We start from the raw sequence: 25,432 nt of genomic DNA, 5'->3' as shown, positions 1-25,432 counted from the left end.
CCCATAAACACTCACCAGAATTTAAAAATAATAACTTTCCATAGAGCTCAGGGGCAGAGTAGTAGCGCTGGCATCACCACACCAGGAATAGCAGTGTATTTTATTGGGAAACATGAATTATTAATGGCTTCACAGTGGGCTGGACTGGAACCATTGACAGGCTAGTTCTGGGTGCATGTTTCACACCAGCGCCTGAAGTGCTCTTCATATGGTCACACACTTATTTAAAATGCTGTAGGCTCAGCGATGACTGTTATCATGCGAAAAAGGAGAAAATTATGTTTAGTTAATGCTGCATGTTCTCATTTTCTTTTCTTTAATACAAAAACATCCTGTGCAGGGCTGAAGCTACAGTCAGCTTTTATACCAGCATTTTATACATTATACAAGGTTCAGTTATCTCACGCACTGTCAGCCACCAATGAAACAGGTGCAAAGTGTTGTCTACCTTACAGCAACGCACGCTCCATATAGAGATGACACAATATTTTCTCGATATGAGAGCCTCATCTGATCATTTCCCACTCATCGCCCAGTCATAAAGAAAAACTGAGGTTAGAATCCTCAATCTAAACACCCAAGGCAGTCTTTAAAGGCCACTATCAGTACCTCCAAGACCATGTTAATGTGAAGACCAGACGGCCTGCCAGTTAAAAGCTTTTAAAGCTAAATGGACCTAAAGGGAATTTTCCAGTGAAGTGTGAGGTAAAGAGGGACAGGTTGAGCAGCTCTGCATTTTCTGTGAAAATGGGGTGTAATTGACAAAACCACAGATGCCATTTAACTGTAATTCTGTCCTTCAGTGCTAAGTACCAAGTGCCGAAGAAGCTCGCAATTAGCTCTATGGATTATTTGAGATATGGCAGTGCAATAGCAGGCTTTAATGCAATAAAGAGCAAAACACAAACACACAGCTGTTAAACTAAGAAATATAATTTATTGCATAAAAATTATATTTAGTTACAGGTAAGAAGGCTAGACATTTATTTACAATTAGTACTTTACAGAGATGAAATCATGTCACTGAATCCACTTAGTTTTAGTTTTTTTTAGTTTTGTTTTTGGGTGTTTTTTGTAAAAATGTCTGTCTTCTTGAACAAAGGGTAGTTTTTTTTCTCTCTTTGACGGGAGCACGTTTTGAATCCAGTACAGCTCCAGCATAAATTATCCAGAGATATGGCCAAAGATCCAGCAGACACTCAAAAAATCTGGACAAATAAACACTGTAGTCTACACCTAGTCAGTCTCTGTAACAAGACCTGTGGAAAGAAAAAACAAAAGTCCTGCAGTGTTCAGGGATCCAAAGTACTGAACAGATTGTGTCCAGGTATTTTTCCTCAGGACAAACACCTGCAGGGCACGAGGTCATCATGTCAGTCGCTGTGCCACTTTGTTTTCCCACGTGTGCTTTTTTTTTTTTTTAAGGTAGCAGCTTTCTTGGTCAGTGATCTAATTGTTCTCCGGATGGAGAATCCCCACACAGACTAGCATCACCGAAAAAATGTTAAAACTACTCCTAAACCAATTTAGGATACAAAATCAAAACCCTGTCAATGTCCTGATCTGAAAAAATAGAATCTTACTCTTCCAGGAAACAAAAGAAGTCAAAACGCTTCACTTTTTCTTATGTACTTGCATAGCACTTACAAAGAGAAATGACAGATCTTAAGAATGTGCACATACTGTACGCGCACACCCACCTGCCCACACACATCCACTCTCACATACACACACACATATGCGCATACACACACGGTTCATTCACACAAAACAGTGACATGACTCACTGCTGAGGAGGAGGGATACTGCCTGTGTTTTGGTTCTTGTGGTTGTTTAAGATATGAACACTTTTTTCTTTTTTTTTTTGCTTAGAGGGATAAAAAAGACTCAATAACACAGAACTTAAGCAAAGATAATGTTACAGACGGAAGCATTTAAGCTGACGGAACAATAGTGACAATGCAAACAGATTGAGGACCCTGACCACAAAGCAGGCAGATTAACAGAGTTGAGAGAAGGGAGGCAGAATGAGCTACAGGGCGATGCATGGACATATGGACATATAGATAAGTGGGGGACAGAGAACAGATTGAGGTAAGTTTCACAGTCCCCTTGCTGCCCATTTGATTCAAAGCAAGGCTATTCTATCCTACAATCATGTGTGATCTCAGGAAATGGCCTTCAATTACAGCAAAGCCTCCAAATTACAGCGTGCAGCAAATTCATCAGGACACTTGACCCCCCGTCCAATCATGTCTTACAGATTATATTTTACATTTTTTGAATTGATGCACAAGATTAAAAAAAAACCCCCAAAAATAAACATAGTTTTGTTATTCACAAGAGAGACATCCACTGTGTCCTAACTCTCCAATTTTGGCGTGCTCTACTAGGATCAAAAAAATAATACACAGCAGATCAGTAGCCTAAACAAGCACAGATGTTAAAACAGGCTCTACATGATCGTAACACCAGTGACAGTAAAAGGAAAAGAAACAGAAAACAAAGAATCCACAAATCTGGACAATAAATTAAAGCGTTCCCCAAAGGAAACTTTGTTTTGTTGATGTTTTTTTAAGGGATGACCAGAAAGCTCTCCTGCAGTTTATTCTCAAAAGATTGAAGTGTGGCAGAGCGAAAGAGGAATGCAAGGAGAGATGAAAGAGAAACACCCCTGTGAGTCGGAATGATATGCCAAGGCTTTGAGGCGTTTGTTGGTACAGTATAAAGAGTCAGTCTAGTTATTCGCCAATTCTGAAGCAAACTTCAAAAATTCGCACTTCTATAACATAGGAGAGGCAGCTTTTTTTTTTTACGCCCAAAAGATTCGAACCTTGAGGGTTCGATCGTTACACGATTTGTCATCAGTCGAAGCAGTTAGATGAGAAATCCTAGCCTGTCTGCTTTAGAGCCGATTAATGACTGCTCTGCCTGTGTGTGTGTTGGAGTGTGTGCAGTCTGGGGAGGCTGGAGGCAGGTCGGTGCTGCCTGTCCTTCAGCGCACACATGGGGATGACAATGAAGAAACAAAAGTCCTCTGCCATGAGGTGAGGGTGATCTTAAATCATGCACTTTCATGCTGCTACTGAAACACAGGCCATCCCGCGTTAGCGTTTGTGTCGTTGTGCGTGCTTCAGCGTGCTGAATGCATGAACGTTTCCATTTTTTCCCAAAGCACTCATATTTATATATACAAGCATGGAGCCATTTTCAACATTCAAAGGCAGTCAACACCATGTCTGACAGACAACTTTAGAGCCACTTTATGCCTTGGTACCCTCGGATTGTTTTTTTTTATACCTCGCAGATGCAACGTTGCTTTGGAGGGCTCAAGCCGAATCGGGTTAGCAGGTGGATGGCACGCATGGGAATATGTTATGGTGGCTATGGAGCTACAGTGGCTGATCTTTTCAGGGCCAGTGAAAAGGGAAATGAGGCAGAGGTAATAAAGTTTATGTGAAGCAACCAAAATGCTCTGTGGGTTTATGATTTGCGCTGGCGTGTGTGCATATTCATTCATAGGCAGGTATTTTCATTGCGGTGGTGGTGAGAGAGAAAAAAAAAAGTCTTGCTCTCTTGTTTCTTGACCAGTCAACAATCCCCATCAGTTGTCATGACAACTAGCACCTCACTTTTGCCCATCTCCTCCAGTGCGGTCGCCAGAGAGACCAAGTCTGCGTCACCTTGGTGACATGCTTCCCATAAGTCCAGCAGAACACCTGTGGGGCTGGGCTTTGTGGCAAAGTAGTTCAAATACCTGGATGGAGGAAAGAAGGCGCAAGTCGTGAGAAGAAAAAGGAGAGAGCAAAAATAGTCCTTCATCACTGATTATCTTTTTCTTTTTTTTTGGTCATTACTGGATGTTGCACATACTGGAGGAAAAACCTCTGACACTCCAATACTGATACACAGCTAAGCATCATATTTCAAAGGCAGGGTTAGATAATTAGCAAGATGGATTTTTGTAACATTATATAACACGCACGACTGAATCATATTTTTTAACTTAATATTCAAGCCCAGCTTTTGAGATTCTAATCAGTACGGGCAGATATAACATGGCTTTTCACAGTCGTCTGTCTAAATTTAATTCACTTAAACCCAATTCCAAACTGACCTCTGAGGCCTCTTTAAATCATCTCATATCAGACAGTGATGGACACTGCAGCTCCTACAGTCGTTTCAGAATGCAACTCAAGTAACAAACGTGCTTTATCTGACCTGTCAAAGCCCAGACTGCGAGCCAGTAGCCTCCAGTCACATCCTCGAGCGCTGGGTGCATCCAAACTGGCGCAGATTTTCTGGCGGATGGAGTCAGGCAAGCGAAAGGCATAAGGTCCCACTTGAGAGGAAGGTAGGCACGTTCCTCCTGAGGGGAGGGGCGAGTGCGGAGGTAAAGTCTGGAAGAGCAGAGGCGTCGAGAAGCACTGAGACCAACCTTTGTATTGATTGGAGTAACTGTGCAGCTGCATTGCAGCGTTATCTGTGTGTGCGCGTGTGTGCGCAAGCATTTTCTCAGACGTCACCATTACCTCCTGGATGTCAGTGTGCAGCTGGAATATCTGTCCCTCCCCTTCCACCTGCCGGACGCAGATCTTACAGGTGAGCTGCGACACAGCCAGGCTGCCTCTCTCCAGGCTGAAGGTGCAATGCAGGGGTCTCTGACTGCCACTCCAAATGTGATAAAACGGTATCTCCTGTCACACAGACAAAAGTGGTAAACAGGAAAAGCCAGGAAAAAAAAAGGCTCTCTACCACTGTGATTAAAGCAGCCTCTTCCCGAGCAGCACAATCTGGGATCATCTAGAATGCAGTTTCCATTAAAGGTCTGTGCAGTATGCTTTATTTTGATAGTGGGTGTTTCCACCAACTGGGTCTCTGTGCGTTGGAGGATAATTTATTTCTAAATCGCACTGTCCATAAATTAGAAGCACTATCAGATTTTCTGTTTGTTTATTCAGAAACGGTTCAGACTGCAATCTTCCTGCGAAAAGAATGCAGGAGAGACTTTGAGTGTTTACAGCAGTCAAGTATGCTATAACATTTGTAAAATAGCCCTCTTATTGAAATGAAGCAAGATTACTGTTTTAGCTTGTGTAGTACTGCTCATTATGACAAATTAAAGGAAAAGCCTGAGCCTGAGCACCCCAGTGAGTTGATCTGGTTGTTTTGTTTAGCTGTGGGAGGCATTTTGCTGGTATAATTTTGCAGGCTACTGCACAGTATAAAGTTGGCATGAGCGATCAGCTTCATCCTTAAATGAAACCTTTCTATCCTGGTGGGAGTGGTCGGTCTGTGGATGACAATGTCCCCATCCTTATGGCATGAGAATGATTTAAATTATATGCCATGGTCATCACTATCATCAGAGCTCAAGCCAACTGAACACCTATGGGAGATTTTGGACTGAGGTTTTAGACTGCTCTCGCCGCCACCATGATCAAAACCCTAAATGAGGGAATATCTTTTTAAAGAACGCTGTTTAATCACTTCAGTAGACTGCCAGAGACTTTCAGAGCCAGTGCTCAGCTGCCCTGCAATTTAAAAAGGCACCTTAATTTGTCACTGGTCTGTATCAGATTTTTTAAAGCTTTTGTGTTCTGTTCTCTTCTATTCACGTGCCGCCAGACTGGACTGATGGAAGAAACAAGTCATTTCACAAAGAACATGAGTGTGGTGGTGATGCTTCACACTTAAAACCACAATCATGAAATGTCAAAAACAGTTTAGGTCTGCGACATCAAAAACCTAAATGCTGCAAATCTGCAATGCCTAATGATGTTGATGTGATAAGGTTATTTAGAAATCTGGTGAATATCAGTTGGACTTCAGGCATACATATAATGCATATTATGTATATATATATATATATATGCATATATCTATAACGAGTCTGCTGCATTATGTCACCTGGTACTTGGCCAGAAGTTTGCTTCTCCAGTAAGTGTGGGGAATGTCGTGGATGGACAGTCGCAGATTGTGGTAGCTATCTTTGAAGAGCAGCGGCTTGGGATCTTCCAGCAAAACTCCACCCAGACTCCTCTCCAAATCCAGCACCTCCTGCACAGAAAGCCATAGAAGACGGGCTTAGGGCTTTATTTATTTGGTTTTAGCGCGGGCTCATCCCCTCGCATTGCAAGATCATGCTTTCAAAAGATGCCTAATTAAAATGTGTCCAAATGGAAATGCTCTGAGCTAACAGTTTAAAAGCTGTTTGAACTTTTCCAGCCAGAAATCATGCAGCAGGATGCCAATATACTGCACACAGCGCACTCATGTTTACTATCCTGGCTGGTCTGAGAGAGGAAAAATATTTTTCCACTGAATCGAACGCTCGCTTTGTGTTTGGTATAGTTTTTGTATTTTGCTCTACTATTTTGAGCCGTTGCTTCCTGCGGGACATGAAAACTCAATGTATTGCACCAAATTTAATTTGGAGAAATGAGATGGATCTGCAGAGTTGAAAGGGGATGGTACTCCTCTATCGCCCAGAACCACTATGGAAATAAGTTATATTAACTTTTAATGTTTTTATTCCGTGACATGCTTCAATATAAAACACCTTGTCTATGTTATTTTCTATTTATAGTTCATTTAATTTTATTTCTTGCTATGCTTTTTGGTTTTGCATGTCCAAGTCTTATGCAGGATCTTTTGTGTTACATTATTTTTTGCTTCGCATGTCTTCAGAGTCGTGTTATATCTCTCTTTAGTGACATAATAAACTCAAACAAGGCTATTTTTTAGCTTATCTGATGAGTATTTATTTATTTTTAAGTTTACACACCTTTGGAAGTGCCACTGTATATGTGTATGGGTACCATGTTTTGCTAAGGAAATAAAAAACGTGGAATAAATAAGACCTAATTAATTTTGGAATGTTTTCGAGTATAGGAAAATGCTTCGGGAGAGCGGAAAGACAAATGAATAGAAAGCAGCAACAGAAACAGGAAATCGCAGGCAAGCAACGGGGCGAACGGATTAAAGTGCACGTGAGGAAACAGTGATATAAACCCACACAGATGCATAAACATGAGAGCAGCACCTTGAGTGCATGTGGGGTGTCATGGATACAGTAGATCCGGAGGCTGTAATCCAGGGAGAGGCATGGTGCGCGGGGGGCGAAGAGAGCCAGCTGCAGGCGCTTGCAGGCAGGCTGTGGAGGGCACGACTGGCCCACAAGGCCGTATGTTCCTAGCTGCTCCATGAGAACGTGACAGCACTCCTCCTCCAGCTGCAGGTAGCATGGGGACGACAAAGTCTCCTCCCCTACAGTCAGCACCTCCTGAACAGGGATAAAAGGAGCAATCAGTGACACGAAAAAGAGCAAAAAAAAGGAAGGCATTCATCATTTGATACCAGCGTGAGGCTCTCTCACCTCCCATGCTCCTTGATGCGTTTGCGTTTTCAGTGTGAGAGTCCAGTCAGGTGTTGGCGTGTCTAGCTGGGCACAGTGTGGCAAAGTAAGGACAACGGGGCGATTCAGCAGCATACCAGATGGACCACAGCTCACCACAGGACTGAGTACAGTCTGACTGCCCTCAGAGGGTAACCTGTAAATATCACACACATGCACACGCTTCATTTTTAAAAGAAAATGGCAGATATGTTTGGAACATCCTAACTTAAATCAAAAACCAGGAACTACCCGCTGTGGTGAACCCTTACGAATAAGGGAGCAGCTGAAAGTAGCTTCTTCAATTTTAAGTTAAAGGCTGGGACAAGTTGTTGATATTTTTACCCTCAGAAGTGGAAGCGAGTCTTGCAACGGAAAGTTTTCTAATTGAGGTGAGACTAAGGTCTATTCTGCCTTCTATGTGTGAAACAGATAAGAGAAATAAAGAATTAAAGAACTGAGGGGTACTCACGTTGTTTTGTCCCACTTGTTGATGATGAGGTACATTTCATAGAACTTCCCCTGGGGGATTGTGCCAGGGGGGACCAGCAAACTTACACCTAAAAAAGAGAAGGGGGTCATGACTTATCTTGTCTTCAATGCATCTAAAGGTGTCTTCAGTTAACGCTAGCTACAAATCAGCTTTGTACCTGTATTGGGAATAGTGAGGCGTCCTCCTAGATTTCCAAGCGTGGCGCTTGTACTCAACCCAGCCTCTCTGGATAGCGTGTGGGTGTGATACTCTCGCTCTCTGCCCACGGTACCCACCGACTTTAAGCTGAGGATCTCTCCGTCACCTGAGCTTATGTCATTGGGAAGCTCCAGGGAAGAAAGCGTGGAGGAGTTATACACCTTGATTTTCAGGCTGGGCAGGGGGTCCAGCAACGGAGAGGTGGTCATGGGGATTTTGTGGGGGCTGTCGTTGACCCCTTGTTGGAGGGAGAAGAGCGGCCCGCGGAAAGCCCCCGCTGTGGCTGTCAGATCTGGAGGAGCTGAGGGATGTAGAGGGTGAGGGTTATCTGTGGGTACGGGAGAAGAGAGGAGCTTATCACTAGAAATGACACGAGCAGGGCTGAGAGAGCCGAAAGTGACGCCAGTGAAATGGATTAATGTTGCTAATTAATATTTGATGGCAAGAGCAAGAGAAAGGACACCATGACGAATGTTTAAAATGTAAAAAATGTAACGCAGTAAAGAATGGAGAGCTGACTGAGAGGAGATAATGGTATAAGAGAATTAATTTATGGGATGATATAAATAGCAACGCGATGATAAAAATGAGCAGGGACCGTGTTTCTATGAAAATAAGAAAAACACAAGAATAGCTGTGGGGGAAAAAGGAATAATGCAAAAAATAATTGAATGCAAATACCTGCCGACTCATGCGAGTGTGCATGCGTGTGCAAACTCACCCTGTCTGGGAGGTTTGTAGTTGCCAGGGTGGAACGCGGTGGTGAGAGCTGATGAAGAATCGGTGATGTCTCCGTGGAGATGTCGGCATCTGCGGCGGTATGCGAGCACTCCCACGCACAGTGCCATTATTACGCTCAGCGGCAGGGCCACGAGAACCGTGTAGACTGCTACACCCATACCTGGAGCCAGGGCTGAAAGAGGGACAGAAAGCCAAGACATCATCAAGAGACTCAGATGAAAACACACATTTACATCTGCAAGGGAAAACCATGAGGGAAGGAAGCATAATGTATGGCATATCATCTGATTTACTACATGCTGTAGAGTAAGCAGAATAAATTAGTCATGGAAGTCTAAGTTAGTGCTGAAAGCATTTGCTGATTAATTCATTAGCCCATCATCAGACTAAAAACAGAGTCCTGAACATAAAAAATATATTTAAAAAAATCATTTTTTTTCTTATATAGCTGTAAATCCAATTTGTTTGGGAGTCAATGTATTGAGTGGGGTAAAAATAACTTTCCTAGAACTCAAGAAATGACCTCTAATTAGTAATTAGTAACATCTGTTATTAATAAAAAAAAAAAAATCAGATTTATCTGTGTTAAAATAAATCAATTTGTGTTTTCAGCCTTTTTAGATCAGGGCTGGCATAGCTGCTCACTTTTTTAGGTACGGCTGTTCAACTGTTCTTTAATTCAAATATTTAATCAGCCAATCACATGGCAGCCACTCATTGCATTTAGGCCTGTGGACATGGTGAAGATGACCTGGTGAAGTTCAAACTGAGCCTCAGAATGGGGAAAAAAGGTGATTTAAGTGACTTTGAATGTGGTATTGTTGTTGACGCCAGAGGTCAGAGGAGAAGGGTCAGACTGCTTTGAGCTGATAGGAAGGCAACGCTACTCAAGTATCCACTTATTTCAACCAAAATTTGCAGAAGAGCATCTCTGAACAACACGATGAACCTTGAAGCAGATGAGCTACAGTAACAGAAAACCACACTGATACCACTCCAACAAATAACTGAGGTTACAATTCACACAGGCTCACCAAACTTGGGCAATAGAAGACTGAAAAAACATTGCCTAGTCTGATGAGTCTCAGCATTGATCCATGCTGCCTGCATCAGTGGTTTAGGCTGCTGATGGTGGTGTAATGGTGAGGAGGAGATTTTCTTTGGACACTTTGGGGCCCTTAGTAACAACTAAGCATTTTTTAAACACTACAGCCAACTTGAGTATTGTTGCTGACCATGTCTATCTCTCTGTGACCACAATATATATCTCAATATTGAACAGATCTCAGATCTGGTGACAGATCCAGTATAGCTCCTTCGGGATGTGGAGGAACGGGAGATTCACATCATGGATGTGCAGCCAATCTTGTTTAATCTATGCAACGAAGAATTAAAGCAGTTCTGAAGGCAGAAAGGTGTCTAAACTGTTATTAGTAAGGTGTACCTACTAAAGTGGCTGTTAATGAGTCTAGCTAGTTCGTTTCATTTCTCTTTAAAACAGCACTGGCACAAATAGCAGACCGACTCAACGCTCTAGTTGCTGCACTTGAATGACCTCCCCAGCATGATTATGATGTAACAGATGGGGCACAAAATACTCAGCCCGCATACCACATGGGCTAAAGTCCTAAGCAGCAGAGGCTTGAGCGCTACTACCCGACAGGACCCCTACTGCATGCTATTGCATTTACCCGCTCCCCCTCCCCGTCTATCTCAATTTGCACCGTCAAATCAATTGCCCCCAACCCCTAAAAACCACCTCCTCCCTTAAAAACGGCTCTTAAACATGCTATAAAGCTTCACAGAAAGCTGATTAAAGGGTGTATCGACTAGAGTTACGGTCATTTTAGTGATCACCATACTATTACAGCTCAACATAAACATGTTGTCCAGGAAACTGAAAGAGATCAATTAATATTGAAAAGCTTCAAAGAGAAAATACTCCACTGATCTGATATATTAAATCACCATAGAGGCCATTATGTGACCAGTAATTGCATTGTCTTTTCAATGATATGATAAAATTGACTGTTTCTGCAGTCTGAGACTTTAATCCCCTGTTATAGTGTTACTTTCCATAAAAAAGATAACAGTGAGCTGCATGCAGTAAGCAGAGGAAAAGAGAGCCCCGGTATCTGAGCATATGCAGATACTCTGAGTATCATTGGTATCAGGGGAGAAAAAGATGGATTTATTCATACCTAGAAAATCAGGCAGCTTAACCCTCGTAGCTTTCGCTGAAACTTAGAAATGAATTTTTACACGGAGCAAAGCCCGTGGATTTTCTTGCCCATCTGTTCCACTGGAAGTGCATTAAAAATGATGATGATTATGAGGAATGGGCCCAATAATTCTTGTGGCTTTGGAGTACTTGTGGACACTTTGTTGTTTTTAAAGACATACTTTAAGATTGCTTCACTCTGGTCTGCCTGTCACTATGCACCATGTAGTCAGTTTAAATATAGAAATCATCCCTGAAAGGCCCATTAATAAACAGCTCCTCCAGGGGGTGTTTGGCCCTAACTTCACCTGTTCCCCACCGAGCTCCCTCCCACATCTCCGGCTGGGTGATTGGTTGTGACTGGTCAGCAGGCTCGCCACAGCCAGACCCAAACCAGACACGTGAGGGAGTCGCGCCACAGTAGCAAAGAAGAGAAGACAAGGAGCAAAGTTGGCGGGAGACGAGGAGGAGCAAAAAAAAAGGAGAGGGAGAAGGAGTAGATGGCCTAGATAGACACACAGGAGGAGAGAGAGCTAGATGAGAGGCAATTTGGCAAAAGGGACAGGAAGAAGTTAGATAAGGTTGTGATTTGTAGAGAGGACAGAGGGATTATAAGTGTGTTGAGGAGGGGAGAGGAGATAAGGATAGCAGTGCTTTAGGAAAGAAGACAACCAAAGACACTACAGAGCAGCGGTAAGAGCTGAAGAGAGGGTGGAGGATAAGAAAGCCAGAGGCAGGCGGGCTGTGGAAGAGGAGAGCTCCCATGCTCACGTGGCGCGATTGAACCGAATCGGACAGCCGTCCACACTTATTACCAGAAACGGAACAATAGCGAATTAGGTGCATTACTAAGGCTGCTCTCCCCTGAGTCCACATCACATTGAGCTGGAGGAATTACCATCACTTCAAATGTAAACTATATCACAGATTAGCTGAGAGTCAGACAGAAATCAAGGGCTTTTCTCCAGTGAGCGCTGTGCTTCTACCACACAGCCTATGGATCAAGGAGTCTCAGCTTAGAGGCATGTCATTTTGCTCACTCCATAACAGAGTTGTCATGACGGAGTAGCTCTCGCTAAACCATTCTGGGCAGTATGTGTAATTACACCAGCATTTTGTAATCAGATACTGCTTTTTCTCCCCCCCCTTTACAATCACAATAAGCTTCTGTACAAAAGATGAGACGTGCTAGGACTGAGTCAGCTCTGAAACCAATGTTACACTTAGTCAACACACTAGACAAGCGTGGATAACAACACTCATAAGCAGGCTGGACAAGAAGGTGAGGCGTGTCTACGCTGAACGTGATGCAAGCTGACATAAAAGCACGGACAGACAGGCAACACAAAAAGCTGCACGCATTCAGCCCCACGTGCTAACGCAAGATGTTAGGAGTCCTAACCTGCGTGAGCAGAGAGACACACGACACACACAACGCAAAAGGCAAGCGGCGTGAAGCGGTGACAGAGCAAAGTCATGGGAAGGTGGACTTACGATGGCTTGCATGTTCAATAGAAATCTTTTTATCTGTTTGAACAGGAGAAAGAAAAAAAAAGAAGAAAAGAAAAAAAAAACATAATGTAAAAAATGGGTGGACTGGTTTGTTATGCAAATGAAAGATGCAATAACATAATACAAAGCCAAAACAGGAACGTAAACAATAGCTCAATCTGTGAACATAAAATGCATACTACAGGCAAGACATGATAAATTCATATTAAACAAACAAACAAACCTCTTCTAGAAATGTGCGAAAATGTGAGATAAATTTCAGCATAACTGTTTATTTGTGGCACGAGGAAAAATAACACGCTGAATGATATCAGTATCATATGGATGAGGCTGCTTCAGAAAATGAACCAGGACTCTGGCGGTTGTGTGGCACATGACTGACACCAAGTAGACTGAAACCTGAATGTTATCCTCTTCATCCTATGAGGACAAAAAAAACATCTCCGCTGACGGGAACAATCATTCCTACGATAACACCGGCGTGAATCATCACTAAGTGGTTTGAGGAAATATGGAAACCATCTTTCAGGATTGTGTCGCTGACTAGATCTCAAATCAAATAAGCGTCTCTCCGTGGCATCATCAGAACGCACAAATGGCTTCCCCAGATGCTGCCATTTGTCCAATTGCAATTAGAATCTACCAGGATGCGAAGAAGATGAGGGTTTGCGGTGTCTCAGAGCATTTGCACATTTACGACTTGGGGTATTTAGCCGATCCTCAGAGGGATTAACAATGCGTGAGCTAAAGAGTGAGCGTCTGATTTCTGATTAAAGCGTGCGAGGAATGCAAAGAGCTCTAATATCATCAGGTGTGTTTGTGACCACGGGATAGTCATACATAATGTGCTGGGAACATGAATAAGTCAGTCAGTAACTTGTAGTTTGCAGAGTGACACATTTACAGATTTTCGACAGCACAGTGCTTCTCATCCTCGCTCCCTGTCAGAGCCACTCGAGTGCTCGTTTTTTTTTCCCGATGGCCTCCTTAGAACGCCGGGCTACGTGCAGCCGGATCGGACAGCGGCGTATTCCGTCTAAAGTGGGTGCTCTGTGGAAGCTTGTTTATGGCAGGACTCGCATGTGTGTGTGTGGCTGACACGGTTGACGCTCAGCATTGGTTTGAGTGTGCATATGATCCCCCCTGCGACACACACACCTTCTGCAACCCAGCTGCACGTGCATTTAGAAGATTTGTCTCTGCATACTTGGGCGTGTTTGCATCTCTGTGTGTGTGTGTTTTTAAGCGTGTGCTTGAATGTATTTCTCTCGCCCTGCCTTTTGTGGATGTGCATCTCTAAGATTCTAATGCGCTGTCAGCTGGATTCCTCCCAGCTCATCACGGGCTGCACATTGGGTGTCAGCGCGAGTCTGACTCACTCTCATATGCTCTTCCCTGTGCTAATTTTTCGACTTGGCTGTGTCATGCTCGCTTCCCACTCCACGCACATCTTTCACTTTCCCCCCTCTCTCTCTCTCCATCTGTGGTTCTTTAGATGTGGATCAGTTGCCTGCTCTTCTTGTGAACCTGAATTTTTCCTCCTGAAACATCTGTCTGCGATTTCCCTCTCTTCCCCCCCCCCCCCCCCCCCCCCTTTTATATCTCTCACCATGTTGCAGTGGCTCAACGCCTCGGGAATACAGTTTCTTACAAAATAGCTTTGAAATACAATATGTCTTATAAAAGTGTGAGCAAAGAAATCGCCGCCTGCAAGATCAATTCAACAACCGCCTGAAGGAGAAATTATGCTGTTAGGGAAATGACCCCTATGGATACATCAACAACACCATCTTCTATCAACTATAAGCATCAGTGAGTGAATTCAACAGATGGTCGTCTCTATTAAAAGGCAGGGGAGAGTATTAGGTTACATTACATACATGAAGAAATACATATACATATACATAAGCCAAATATTTACCCAGCTTTGATGTTTAACATCCAATTCCAACATTTTGGACACTTACTTCTTGCACATAACCCCTCAGTGCAGTTCTTGCTCTCCATCATGCTGCCACTGCAGTGCTTTCCTCCATTTATGGGTGGGGGGGCTTGACACTCTCGGCTGCGCCAGTGGGTGCACTCTGTCCCACAGGCGGACCACTTTGCCCACTCAGTCCATCCTCCATCCACTGGAACGAAAACAGAGATGTGAGTCACTTTACAGTAAGCCAACAGCAAAACAGTTTAATCGCTTCGGGTAAAGGGGAGTTGGGCATGCTGTTATAATGCAGTCTGATGCATATGTAATGGCTCGAAGTGCATAATTTAACAATTTTGCACAAAAAAAACAAAACAACATTCTGTGCTTTGGAGTTACGGTGGTCTAGACAGGATGTTATGTGACTGTACAAAATTTGCACTGTGTTCCCAGTGCAGGCACCTCTTAACAGTGAAGCCATGGCTTTCGCAAGAGCAAACACTCCTCTGTCCTCTTTGGGAAAAGTTATGATGGAGTAAACAGTCGTCTGGTTTTCTCTAACAGGGACCACAACCTCAAATATGATCAGACAATGTTTATTGAAATTGAATGGTGAATGGAGAAAGCAAAGATCTAGGCCTGGTGTCTAATCAGGTACTTAGACTCGATTGCATTAATCAGGCATCCAGAAACACTGGGAGGATTTTTTTAAATCATGATTTGTCTTTCAATGAGCATCTTAAACAAATGTTAAGGTCTGCTTTCTTGCATTTGCACAATATCTCTAAAATTAGAAACATCCTGTCTCAGAGTGATGCTGAAAAACTAGTTCAATTCAATAATTCATCTAATTCATTATTGTCAGGCCACTTTAAATGCTCCCTGAAAAGCCTTTGGTTGATCCAAAAAGAAGAGCTTTTTTCTCCAATACTGGCTTCTCTTTACTGTTAAATCCTGAATGGACATTAAACTCCTTCTCCTCAGATACAAGGTCTCGATGAATCAGGCCCCATCTTATCTTAAATACCTCATAGTACCGTATCACCCCAATAGAGCACTTTCAGATAAATTATCTCCAGCTGAGGAACAAAACTGGCAGCTGTTTGTTTACTTAAAATCTGAACATTTTAGAAATCAACAAATGAGTATCTGGTCTTCACCTGGGCATAGCGTGGTGCAAGTTACTCTCTGCACCGGCGGGCCCTCACAGAAGGCTCCTCCGTTCAAAGGGGCCGGATTGGTGCAACTGCGTGTCCGACGCTGCCAGCCACGCCCACAGCGAGCGTTACACTCCGACCACTCCGTCCAAGAAGACCAACCTCCGCTCACTGAGACGCACAAAATGAGACAAAGTGAGCAAGTCTGAAAGTTAATATGTGGATGATTTTTAACATTCATGACAATCACTTTATCAACTCTTGCTATTATAATTAACATATATATCAGTGTGTGATGGCCAGGATCACCTCCTGAGGTATATTTACTGAAATCTGTCTACCACACTTACACCAATCAGGTGCAACATTAAAACAACATGCTTGATATTGTGTAGGGCCCTGATAGGAGATTTGATTCTTCAAAGCAGTACATTGGCAGTGGATGCTTGGGATCATGTTGCTTGTAGGGTAAAGCTGTGCTTTTGGTGCATGCTGTGGGTGCTCGATTTAAGTATTTCTTGTGTGCATCGTTCACTCTCCTGCTGGGGAGAGGCTGCTGCAGTTGCAGAAAGTGGAGTTGCTTGGTCTACAGTAATGTTGGTAATAATATTCTAATAATCATAAAAATAAAAATAATCTAAACGCATCCAAAGATCAAAAGTTTACTAGCAGAACTTTAAACTTAACTGCGTTTAACTGCTAATATACATCTACTGAAAAAATTCTACCATTAATAAAGTTTACTGAGTATTAAAGATTTACACAAGAGGGGCTAAAATTACAATTCATTGTTTTTTTTCAGTCAGTTATTGCTCAGCATATTGAACCACTAAACCAAAGAGCCAAACAGATGATTCTGATAATAGCTACATGTTGTCACAAGTCTAATTTATAACCAGCATTTCATAGTTTTTTTCTTTAATCCAAAGCAAACATGTGTCATTAATGTGAGGAGGTGTGAGGTGTGGAGGGGTGCGAAACGGATGTGTTACCATAAACAATAAGCGTAGCTGTGCTGCTGCGTCTTTTGGCAACCACATTTCGAGCCACACAGGTGTAGTTAGCCGTGTCCGAAAGTCTGGCCTGCTTGATGATCAGATCGTGATCAATCGTGATCAGAAAATTGGAGTCCTGCGATGGATCAATGACGTCCTCATTTTTCAGCCAGTCAACCTGGAGACAAGCAAGAATAAGGCCGACACATACCGCTGAAATAAAGATGAGGAAACCTCAAAAAGGTTATGAAAGTTAGAATTATCCAACATAAAAAATAAATAAATAAAATTACAAATCAGGCGCTTCTCACAATGAGTAAATATAGAAAACAAGAAATTAGCTCTCACAGTCTCAGATGCTCGATGTTATTTTAGTTTTGACTCAAATATTTCTTTGGCAGGTATTTTTTTTTCACATAAAATCAGCAGGTGTGTATGCATAAATATGAGTCATCTCACCACGCACAGAGCCATTCAGTAAACACGGTAAACCTGCAGTGTATCAAGCCATCACAACACAAAGTATTGATCAAACACGCAGTCAAAATATGATCGTTTTTGCCAAGCAAAAACACAAATTTGTTTCTTCTCTCAAAAAATGTCTTTCATTCACTTTTATTTTGACTAATTTTTGCCTTTTTAATGGGGAAAAATCCATAACTAACTCATTACATTAACAAAATTGGTATAATTTTATAATTAAACCAATTTGCTTTTATTTTGAAATTTACGTAACGTGCTTTTTATGTCAAAATTCTCCTGGTTAATAGGTATCTAAAAAGAAAAAGAGCTTTCACAATACAAATGTGGGTAAAATAAGCAATTCAGATACAAGGTTTTACAGTTAGACTAGCTTGGTGTTAAAACATGACACAAGCATATTTCTTTGCGTGTTTTAATGACTCTTTTATTGATGGTGTCAAAATGTCAACATCTCGCCCTTTACTTTCTTTCCTTTTGTTTTATGCTGTTGCAGATTGCAGAGCATAAATCTGAAATCAAAACAACACAACACAAAATGATTTGAGCTGTTTATTGCTCATCAGAATGAAGAAGAAAAATATGAGTGTGAAAGTGTTGAAAAGGCTACAGAAGAGCAACAAATTAGCCCCCCTATGAAAAATTCATTCTTTAAAAGTATTTCCAAAGTGCCGTTAAACAGAGCAAGGAATTTTTTAACACAGCTTTTTGAAACATGCGTGTCTTTGTTTGGATGCTTATAATATTTTACTTTGCACATAAATACGTTTTTATTCAGAAAACACAAAAACTACCAGGGTCAAAATGATTAGCTCTCCCAATGCTAATGGTCAATTGTGCGTCCTTTTTGCTGCATAACAGCCTGCAGTCGTCTCACACACGTCTCCTGACCAATCCCAGCACATTCTTCTTTGGCCAACATCTCAATCTGTGGGGTGACCTTCAGTTCACCCCACAGATTTTTCATTAAGATTCAAGTCAGAGTTTTGTGCAGGTCAGTAACGTTCACTTTGAGCATTTGGATGTAGTTCTCTTTGAAAGTTTTCTTTCAAAATCTTCACATATCCATTTTTCTTCCTGATTCCTTCTATCTTGTCAAGATTCTTACTTTCAGTCATACTCAAGCATGATACTCCCACCACCATGTTTCACGATGGGGTCACTGCTCTTTGGGTTTTGTGTGTCTCTCCTTTCTTTCTCCAAACATAAGCAGCGCTTCTGCGGTTAAAGCGCTCCAGTTTCATCTCATGTTCCTGACGTCGCTAAATCATTCACTAGTGTCTTGGCAGTTGTTCTGGGGTCTTTAGACTCATCTCTCACTACTTTTCTTTCCAGAGGCTTTGAAATCTTTTGCTTCCTGCCTCTGCCAGGCTTGTTCTGTACTGTATGGCTCGCTTTGAATTTCATGATCATACTTCTCCCTCCAGTTCTTGACACTTGGAAACGCTGCGATAACTTTGTAAATCCATCTCCTGCTTTGCGAGCATCAACAATTCTTTTTCTTAAGTCTAAACAGATTTCTTTTGTTTTTGCTGTGATGCTTTCTCAAGTTACAGCTCAAACCCTTGCTGAAGTTTTTATGCTGTGTGTAAATTGGACGATAACCCTTAGTTTTGTAATACGCCTCAATAAAAAGGTCAGTTTTTCAGGAGGCTAATAATCTTGGCTTTTATCACTTTTTTCTGAAATAATTCTGTTATTGTGTGCAAATAGAGATAATTTATGCTCTCTAAAGAGAGCTAGTATGTGTAGAAATGCTGTAATGTTGAAAACCCTATGCTCTTTAAAAAAAGTCCTTGGTAAAGTTTTGACAAAGACTTTAAATTTCATAGGGGGGTTAAAAATTCAGTCCTCATCTGTAGGTGATGAGAGTGACGGTGGGGAGAAAAGCATTTACCTCGGCAGCAGGCATGCCCTCTGGGGGGCGACACTGCAGCAGCACCTCCTGCTCAAGACGCACCTCTCGCCCCAAAGGCTCCTGTTCAAAGTTTTTTCTCAAGTCTACAGAGGGTGACACACATGCAGTCAGCAGTTAGTGAAGGCTGCCCTGTGACAGCAGAGAGTGACACTCAGTTTATCTCAGCGACACTGCCTGTCACACGCACACACACACACACACACCAGGCAAAGCCCCCAAAAGCCTCAGTAACTGTGTCATTTTTCCACACTCCAGACTCTGATAAACATGCGACGTGTCAATCACACCGCGCCCCACATTACCACCAGGGATCAAGATGGAGTGTTACGGCAATTTATTTGCATATATACTTAAACTGACGCGTGTGACAAGGAGAAAGTTGAAAACATTTGCCCTTTCGCTGTTTCTCTTCCTCTTGCTCTCTCACTCTGTCTCTCACACGCATACGTGCAGCATGTGTAAACGCGCCGCCTTGATACTGACATGCAATGCGAACGTAGGCGCGGCTGCTCTTGGTGGTGCCAGCTGAGCTCCAGGCCACACACTGGCACCAGTAGTCCTCCAGTCCGAACAGCTCCTCCACCTGGGTCCTCGACACTGAGATGTCCACCTCCCGCACCACCAGGCCTGTGCAGAGTGAGAAAGGGAGAGAGAGAGAGACAGAGAGAGAGAGAGAGAGAGAGAGAGAGAGAGAGAGAGAGAGAGAGAGAGACACGGGAAGAGCAGGAGCGTGAGAGATTAGTGAGGCACATTTTTCACAGTGCATATAAATAATGCATTGGCTGCAGGCCAAAAGCAGTTAACGTGCACATAAAATCCTATAGGAGCTAATGGATTATATAGTTGAAAATGATGTTAGTAATTGAGGATGATGTTTATGTCTGTAAAATACAAGGTGACATTACTGTGTGTGTATGTGTGTGTGTTTACAGTGTGTGAGCGTGCAGGTCTTCACCTGTGATCTGGTCCAGACTCTCTCTAGTGACGTGATCGTTTTGGTTCACCCACTCTCCGTTACATTTGAAGTAGATTTGGGTGGCGGGTGACGCACGGCAGCGCAGCTGGACTGGACGGTTCTTCACTATGAAAGCATCCTCAGGTTCTAACAGGAATTCCGGGAGAGGTTCTGCCGGTGCTGACGGGAAGGAGTCAGGAAGAACCTCGGCCTCGCTGTAGTCGCTGCTCTCTGGAGAAAAAAAAAAAAGGGGGGGGGGGGGTAGAAAGGATTTACCAACCTGACAAAAGACCAGTGCAGTGAATCTGATCTATGGCAAATCTGCGGCTTCTCCTGGTTGCTGACCTCACTAACGAGGAGGTATGGAAAAAGCAAAATGCCAAATTTGTCCATATCACTAACCTATCACACATCGAAAGGGAGAAAATGTCTGCATGACAGCTTATTTTGTGTGCCCCTCTCAAGCTTCGGGGGAAAGCCACTCTGTAAGTGCATTTCAAGAAGACATTTAAGGTGCTGATAGTTTGTACCGTCATGGAAGGAGTACAGTGACATTTTTGCCTCCCTGTATAACCAGCAATCTGGACAAGGCAGACCCCCTGCTCTAGTTTCTCTGGAAGAGTCTGTGCTTCTCAGCTGGAGCAGAGAGCCACTGACCTTCTGCGGGTCAGTCCTGTTGATCGCACATTATCCCATGACATTTTCGATGTGACACGTCCGTCTTGGAAAAGCTGTCAAAAGCTTTTCCTGGCAGGAAGGACACAGTCTTTCTGACCTCTTTTGTCAGACGCGGTACTCTAATGATGATGAGTAGATCCCAAGCAGTATATCAATGATGTTTATTGCAGAAGACAGATTTGTGTATATGGACTGATAATGCGTGACAAAATGCGTGCTATACAGATAAATAGGAAAAGTTGTGACAGTAGTCAAAATAAATAAAATGGCCTGGACAGCTTCAAGAATATTACAATAATGTATAAAAATAAACCGTGCTGCAACTCATATATTTATTACATGAACTGTATCCTTGTGTGCACGAGTGTGTAGGTGCACAGGTGGACTAGAAAAGACCGTGTGACAGCATGGCAGGGATATAAGGGTCTGCTTTGAACATGAAAAGTTAGCACAAAAGTAGCACATACATAAAAAGTGCAGGCATACTTTGAAAGCTGCAATAGGTCAGCATGTGCTCCAAATGTTCTCTCGTTTTGTTGAACAGCTGCACACAGGTGACAAATGAAAGGCAACACAAATAAAAACTGTTGGGACACTGAACAGTTTCGGTGCATTTTGGCATTTGAGCTACAAGTGCCTCAAATATTTTCCCAAAATATAGTCGCTCATTTAGTATTTTGTTGATGATTCATGTCAGCTTAACTCTCACCAAAACATTCAAAGACCCCTTTAGATGAGAGCCCCTGGGAGGTCAGACACACTGCAATTTAAGCACCACCAGCAAGTAGAAAAACTTTGCAAACGCTCAAAAAACACAATGGCAGTGATTTGGGGAAGACAATAATGTGACAATAAAAGCTGCAAAAGTGACAGAAACTGAGACTTTTGTAAGGATGAAAAAGCTGCAGGGAATGTGTGTTCTCATCACATGATAATAATCACAATGGTAAATGGACTGGGTCTTATATAGTGCTTCTTCAGAGTTTTTTTGATTAAATTTTTTACTTCCATTGTCTGTTTTGCATTCATTTAAAGTGTTTTACTATTTGCTTGTGTTTTCTTAAGTTGCAGTGTGTTTGACCTCTCAGGGCCTCTGTAGCACTGTCATTTTGGAACAGACCACTACCATCAGTCTAAAAATGACCAGTCATAGCCTAAAGATGACAATTTATACTGATTTGCAGGGACCCTTCTCTGTAAGGGGATAATTTGACCTGAATTGAGGCAGGAAAATGGCCCTCAAAGCATAACAGCCATTGGATCCCCTCATTGTAGAGATGAGGAGTCCAGGTTTTCCTTTAATTTTGCCCCACTCTATCATAGTGGTCCCATCCCTTGCATTTTTGAGGAATACAGGTTCTTATAAATTTTTAATATGTCTGACTTTACAGCAGAAAACTTGTTTTTACCTGGTTGTAAAAATGATGTGGATTCAATGAGCATTAACGTGAAGAAGATTTACATTTTCTCCAGTCAGGATAATCCAAAAGCTAAAGGCATATCGAACTCGGTGCGCTGTCTTCACTTCACATGCATGCCTACAGATGAATTCACATATGTGGGAGCCGCTCACTGGAAACTGTGCTTTTCCTACACTACAGCCTTACAGCCTTGCTGTTCTCAAATCTCATCCTCTATATTCAGAATGGCTAAAACAAAAGAGAGAGAGAGATGCGTGAGCAAATTCAGCTGCTTTTAAACTACGAGATTTAAACAAGGCAGATTTGCAGTGTTCAGTTTTCAAAATGTATCAAGCCTCAACCTGATCAGGTATTCTACAACCAGGGAACAAGAGAAAGTACTTAGAAAGATACCATCTCCTATTTTAGGAAAGTGAGCACTTGCCCACTCTCATCCCACTGTTCCCCTTGACAGATTCTGTCTGAGACATTAGGGAAACCAAAGCAGAGCGCAGAGCTCGCAGAGGAAGCAGGAGAGAAAAATTGTAGCAGGATTGAAACCAAGGCCAACGAGGATTTATGGTATTCAGGAGGCTGTACCATCTTCAAGTAAAGTCAAATCTATATGACGATAAAAGGTCTAGCTGAGGTAAAAGTAGAATTACCAACAACTGAGGGCTAGCCAGAGACAAGAAATGCATCAGCTGCTCAAGGCATTACAGCGATCCAGGATAGATCGCTGTTTTGGAGCGTCTTGTTTTTGACTCTTTTCTGTCTCCCACGCAAACACTTCATTGTTCCAGTCACTGCAATCACCTGTGACCTTAAACTGAACCCTCACCTTTTAACCCACCCAGACCTCGGCAGTGTACAGTAAAAGCAGAAATGCTGACGGTGATGATGAGCTCAACGTGATCAATAAAGGTTTTCAAATACTTTTTTCCTGTTTCACTGAGTATTAATGCATCGTAAACGATCCAGCTAGCCACCAGTGCAATATTTGTGTCAGTGATGGACACCTTAAAACTAAATTTTACTTTAGTTCAACGAGAGTGGCTTCATCATACTAGGCTTTTTTTTTTAAATGCCAAGGGCGATCCTCGAGGAGTTTCCGAGGAATACAGCGAAACAAATAGAAACACAGGAACAAACACCCACTTGTTCCTTAGAGCAGGTGTTCGCACTTTTACGTCACTTATATACGCTCAATTAAGCATGCACAATGCTGAGGATACCAGCAGGTAAACACAAACAATTATGAATAATGGAAGTTAACACATCAGAACGTGATGCTTAACCATGAACATGAATCGCATTCATTGGCATGCCTCTCTCCCTCACTCAGTTCCTCTCTCCCTGCTAAGCTGTCGCCTCCAGTCCCTCAAACTTTGTATTCTCTGTCAATAACCAATTGTGTCGCCCCTCCCCGCCCCACTCCCCCGCTCTTTTCCCTTTGTCCGGCATTGATCGCTCTGTGTTCAAACATCGGCTGAAAACACAGCCTGTCACTCTTCAGGCGCGATGAGAGGGCGCACGGAGAGAGAAGGAGGAAAGGCAGAAAAAGAACGGTTGCAGAAAGACAAACAAAAGAGAGGCGGCGGTTCAGCCGGAGACAGAATGGAAGGAGAGCACTGCGTATTTGGATAAACCTCCCTCTCTGTGCCGTGTCTGTGTGTGTGCGCGTGTGTGTGCTCTGAGGCCTGCAGAGAGGCACAGTTTAATTAAAACACTTTTAGATGACAGAGGAAGGAGACGGACAGACAGACACCCTTTTTTCTCCCCTGCATCTCTGTCTGGGATAATGGAGCTAGGGGTTTAAAGTAGAACCTGTGTTTTTGGGCCACCATACAAACATCCATCAGAGCTCAGCAGCTGGCAATTTGTGCGGAATGGAGGAGCCTTAAAGACAAGAACTCCTCACCGTGCAGCACAGCAAGTCTTTTATTACTCTAATGACAGACAGCAGACAGCTAGACAGCAAACACAGGCTTCTGGGTATTCCTTTCTAGAGCACACAATTGTGTGAACACATAGGCACAAGTAGACCCAGACACTAGATGACAACCTATAGTTATATGGAGCATTCTCAACCACTCTTATTCATGCATGCTGAACTCATCTGCAAATGAAGGAGTCCCCTCCTTCACGTTTGACTGTGTGGTGAAGTGCAGAGCTTCAGTTCGCCGTAACGGAGAGTTGAAGTGACAGTGGTCACTTCAAGGCAAGACTGCGTGGGAGAAAGACAGAGGGCGTCTGGACAGGGGTGACAGGATGGGAAGACAAGAGCGCTGGCCAAAGACAGGTCAAGAGACACTCAAAGCCAAGTGGTGAGCAGAGAGACAATAAGGCACGCGCACACACACACACACACACAAATTCACGCACACACACACTGGACAGCTATAATAACTGGCAAGGGAAATGAATCACAGCAATGTCTGTCTTTGTCTAAGCCTGTGAAACTCTCTGTTGTTCTCTCTGCCCTCTCTTTTCTTTTGCTCCTCATTCTCTCTCTGTCTCTCACACACACACACACACACACACACACACACACACACACACATGAATGACTGTAATTTTCTTAGCCCCAGCGCCTCTAGCCAGAGTGGAGTCTAAAGCGTCTGTACTTTATCATTACCTTTACAGAGTTAGTCATTACTGTCCCCTTCAGTGCCCTCACTATCCCAACACTGCACTCAGAAGTAGGGGAAAAGCAAGCATGAGAGAATAAAGCACAGGAGGAAGAGTACTTTGAAGAGGTCGAGCGACAGAGAAATACTACAAAAGAGACGGGGTTAAGTTGTGTTTGGCAAGATCATGAAGTTTTTATTTTTTTTTATAGAAAAAAAAAAATGAGTTATATCAGAAACAAACAAACAGCGGTGCAGCATCCCACCGCCTCGCCTCTGCTTTCCATTGGAGTATATGACATGGCAATGCTTTCCTTCTTGCCCTCCCCTGACTCCAGTCTTCCTTCCCTCTTGCCTCCTGGATTCAAAGCACTTTGCTGTGTCCATTCAACTTCAAATGACATCTTACTTTAATGAAAAATACACATACAAAGAAAACATGGGCCCAACTACGAAGCACAACCAACCCCAGTGCTGGGTGCTGTACTGGATGCAGCAGCACACCAGCCAGTAATTTCATGCATGATATGAATTTTTCAAATGCTGCTAAACCGGTAAACAGACAAAAATACCCGCTGTGGCTTTTCAGCGTGTTTGAATGTGTTTTATTATTGGCCACCAGGCAGCATATGGAGAAGGAACCTGTAAGAAATGGGCCCCTTGTTACTCATTCTCCTAAACATTTGATGCAAAATATTAATATAAGACACGATTTATTCGTTCTGAAGCTAAATCTC

At 42.9% G+C, this 25,432-nt stretch overlaps 1 protein-coding gene across 4 annotated transcripts in view; it reads right to left on the bottom strand.

The window, feature by feature from the left end:
- Positions 1-917: 917 nt before the first annotated feature.
- Positions 918-25,432, bottom strand: part of unc5b (unc-5 netrin receptor B) — a 53,360-nt gene continuing 28,845 nt past the window's right edge. Inside the window, exons 2-17 of one of the 4 annotated variants that reach the window (XM_084948004.1) lie at positions 19,988-20,218; positions 19,516-19,659; positions 19,012-19,115; positions 16,632-16,812; positions 15,643-15,810; positions 14,529-14,693; positions 12,544-12,576; positions 8,809-9,000; positions 8,047-8,415; positions 7,869-7,956; positions 7,379-7,553; positions 7,046-7,285; positions 5,911-6,060; positions 4,533-4,697; positions 4,222-4,400; positions 918-3,757 (exon numbers count right to left, since the gene is read on the bottom strand). In XM_084948004.1, coding sequence (XP_084804130.1) covers positions 3,592-3,757; positions 4,222-4,400; positions 4,533-4,697; positions 5,911-6,060; positions 7,046-7,285; positions 7,379-7,553; positions 7,869-7,956; positions 8,047-8,415; positions 8,809-9,000; positions 12,544-12,576; positions 14,529-14,693; positions 15,643-15,810; positions 16,632-16,812; positions 19,012-19,115; positions 19,516-19,659; positions 19,988-20,218 — 2,750 coding nt within the window. In that variant the 3' untranslated portion in view covers positions 918-3,591. Of the gene's footprint in view, positions 3,758-4,221; positions 4,698-5,910; positions 6,061-7,045; positions 7,286-7,378; positions 7,554-7,868; positions 7,957-8,046; positions 8,416-8,808; positions 9,001-12,543; positions 12,577-14,528; positions 14,694-15,642; positions 15,811-16,631; positions 16,813-19,011; positions 19,116-19,515; positions 19,660-19,987; positions 20,219-25,432 lie in introns of all 4 variants that reach the window. The other 3 variants (XM_084948001.1, XM_084948002.1, XM_084948003.1) reach the window with 3 other exon arrangements.

Source organism: Perissodus microlepis, chromosome 13 (genome assembly GCF_051167445.1).
Source record: "Perissodus microlepis isolate ML-2025 ecotype Zambia chromosome 13, ASM5116744v1, whole genome shotgun sequence".
Lineage (NCBI taxonomy): Eukaryota > Metazoa > Chordata > Actinopteri > Cichliformes > Cichlidae > Perissodus > Perissodus microlepis.
The sequence above is the reverse complement of the archived record's forward strand: the minus strand, read 5'-3'. Positions and strand labels throughout refer to the sequence as shown.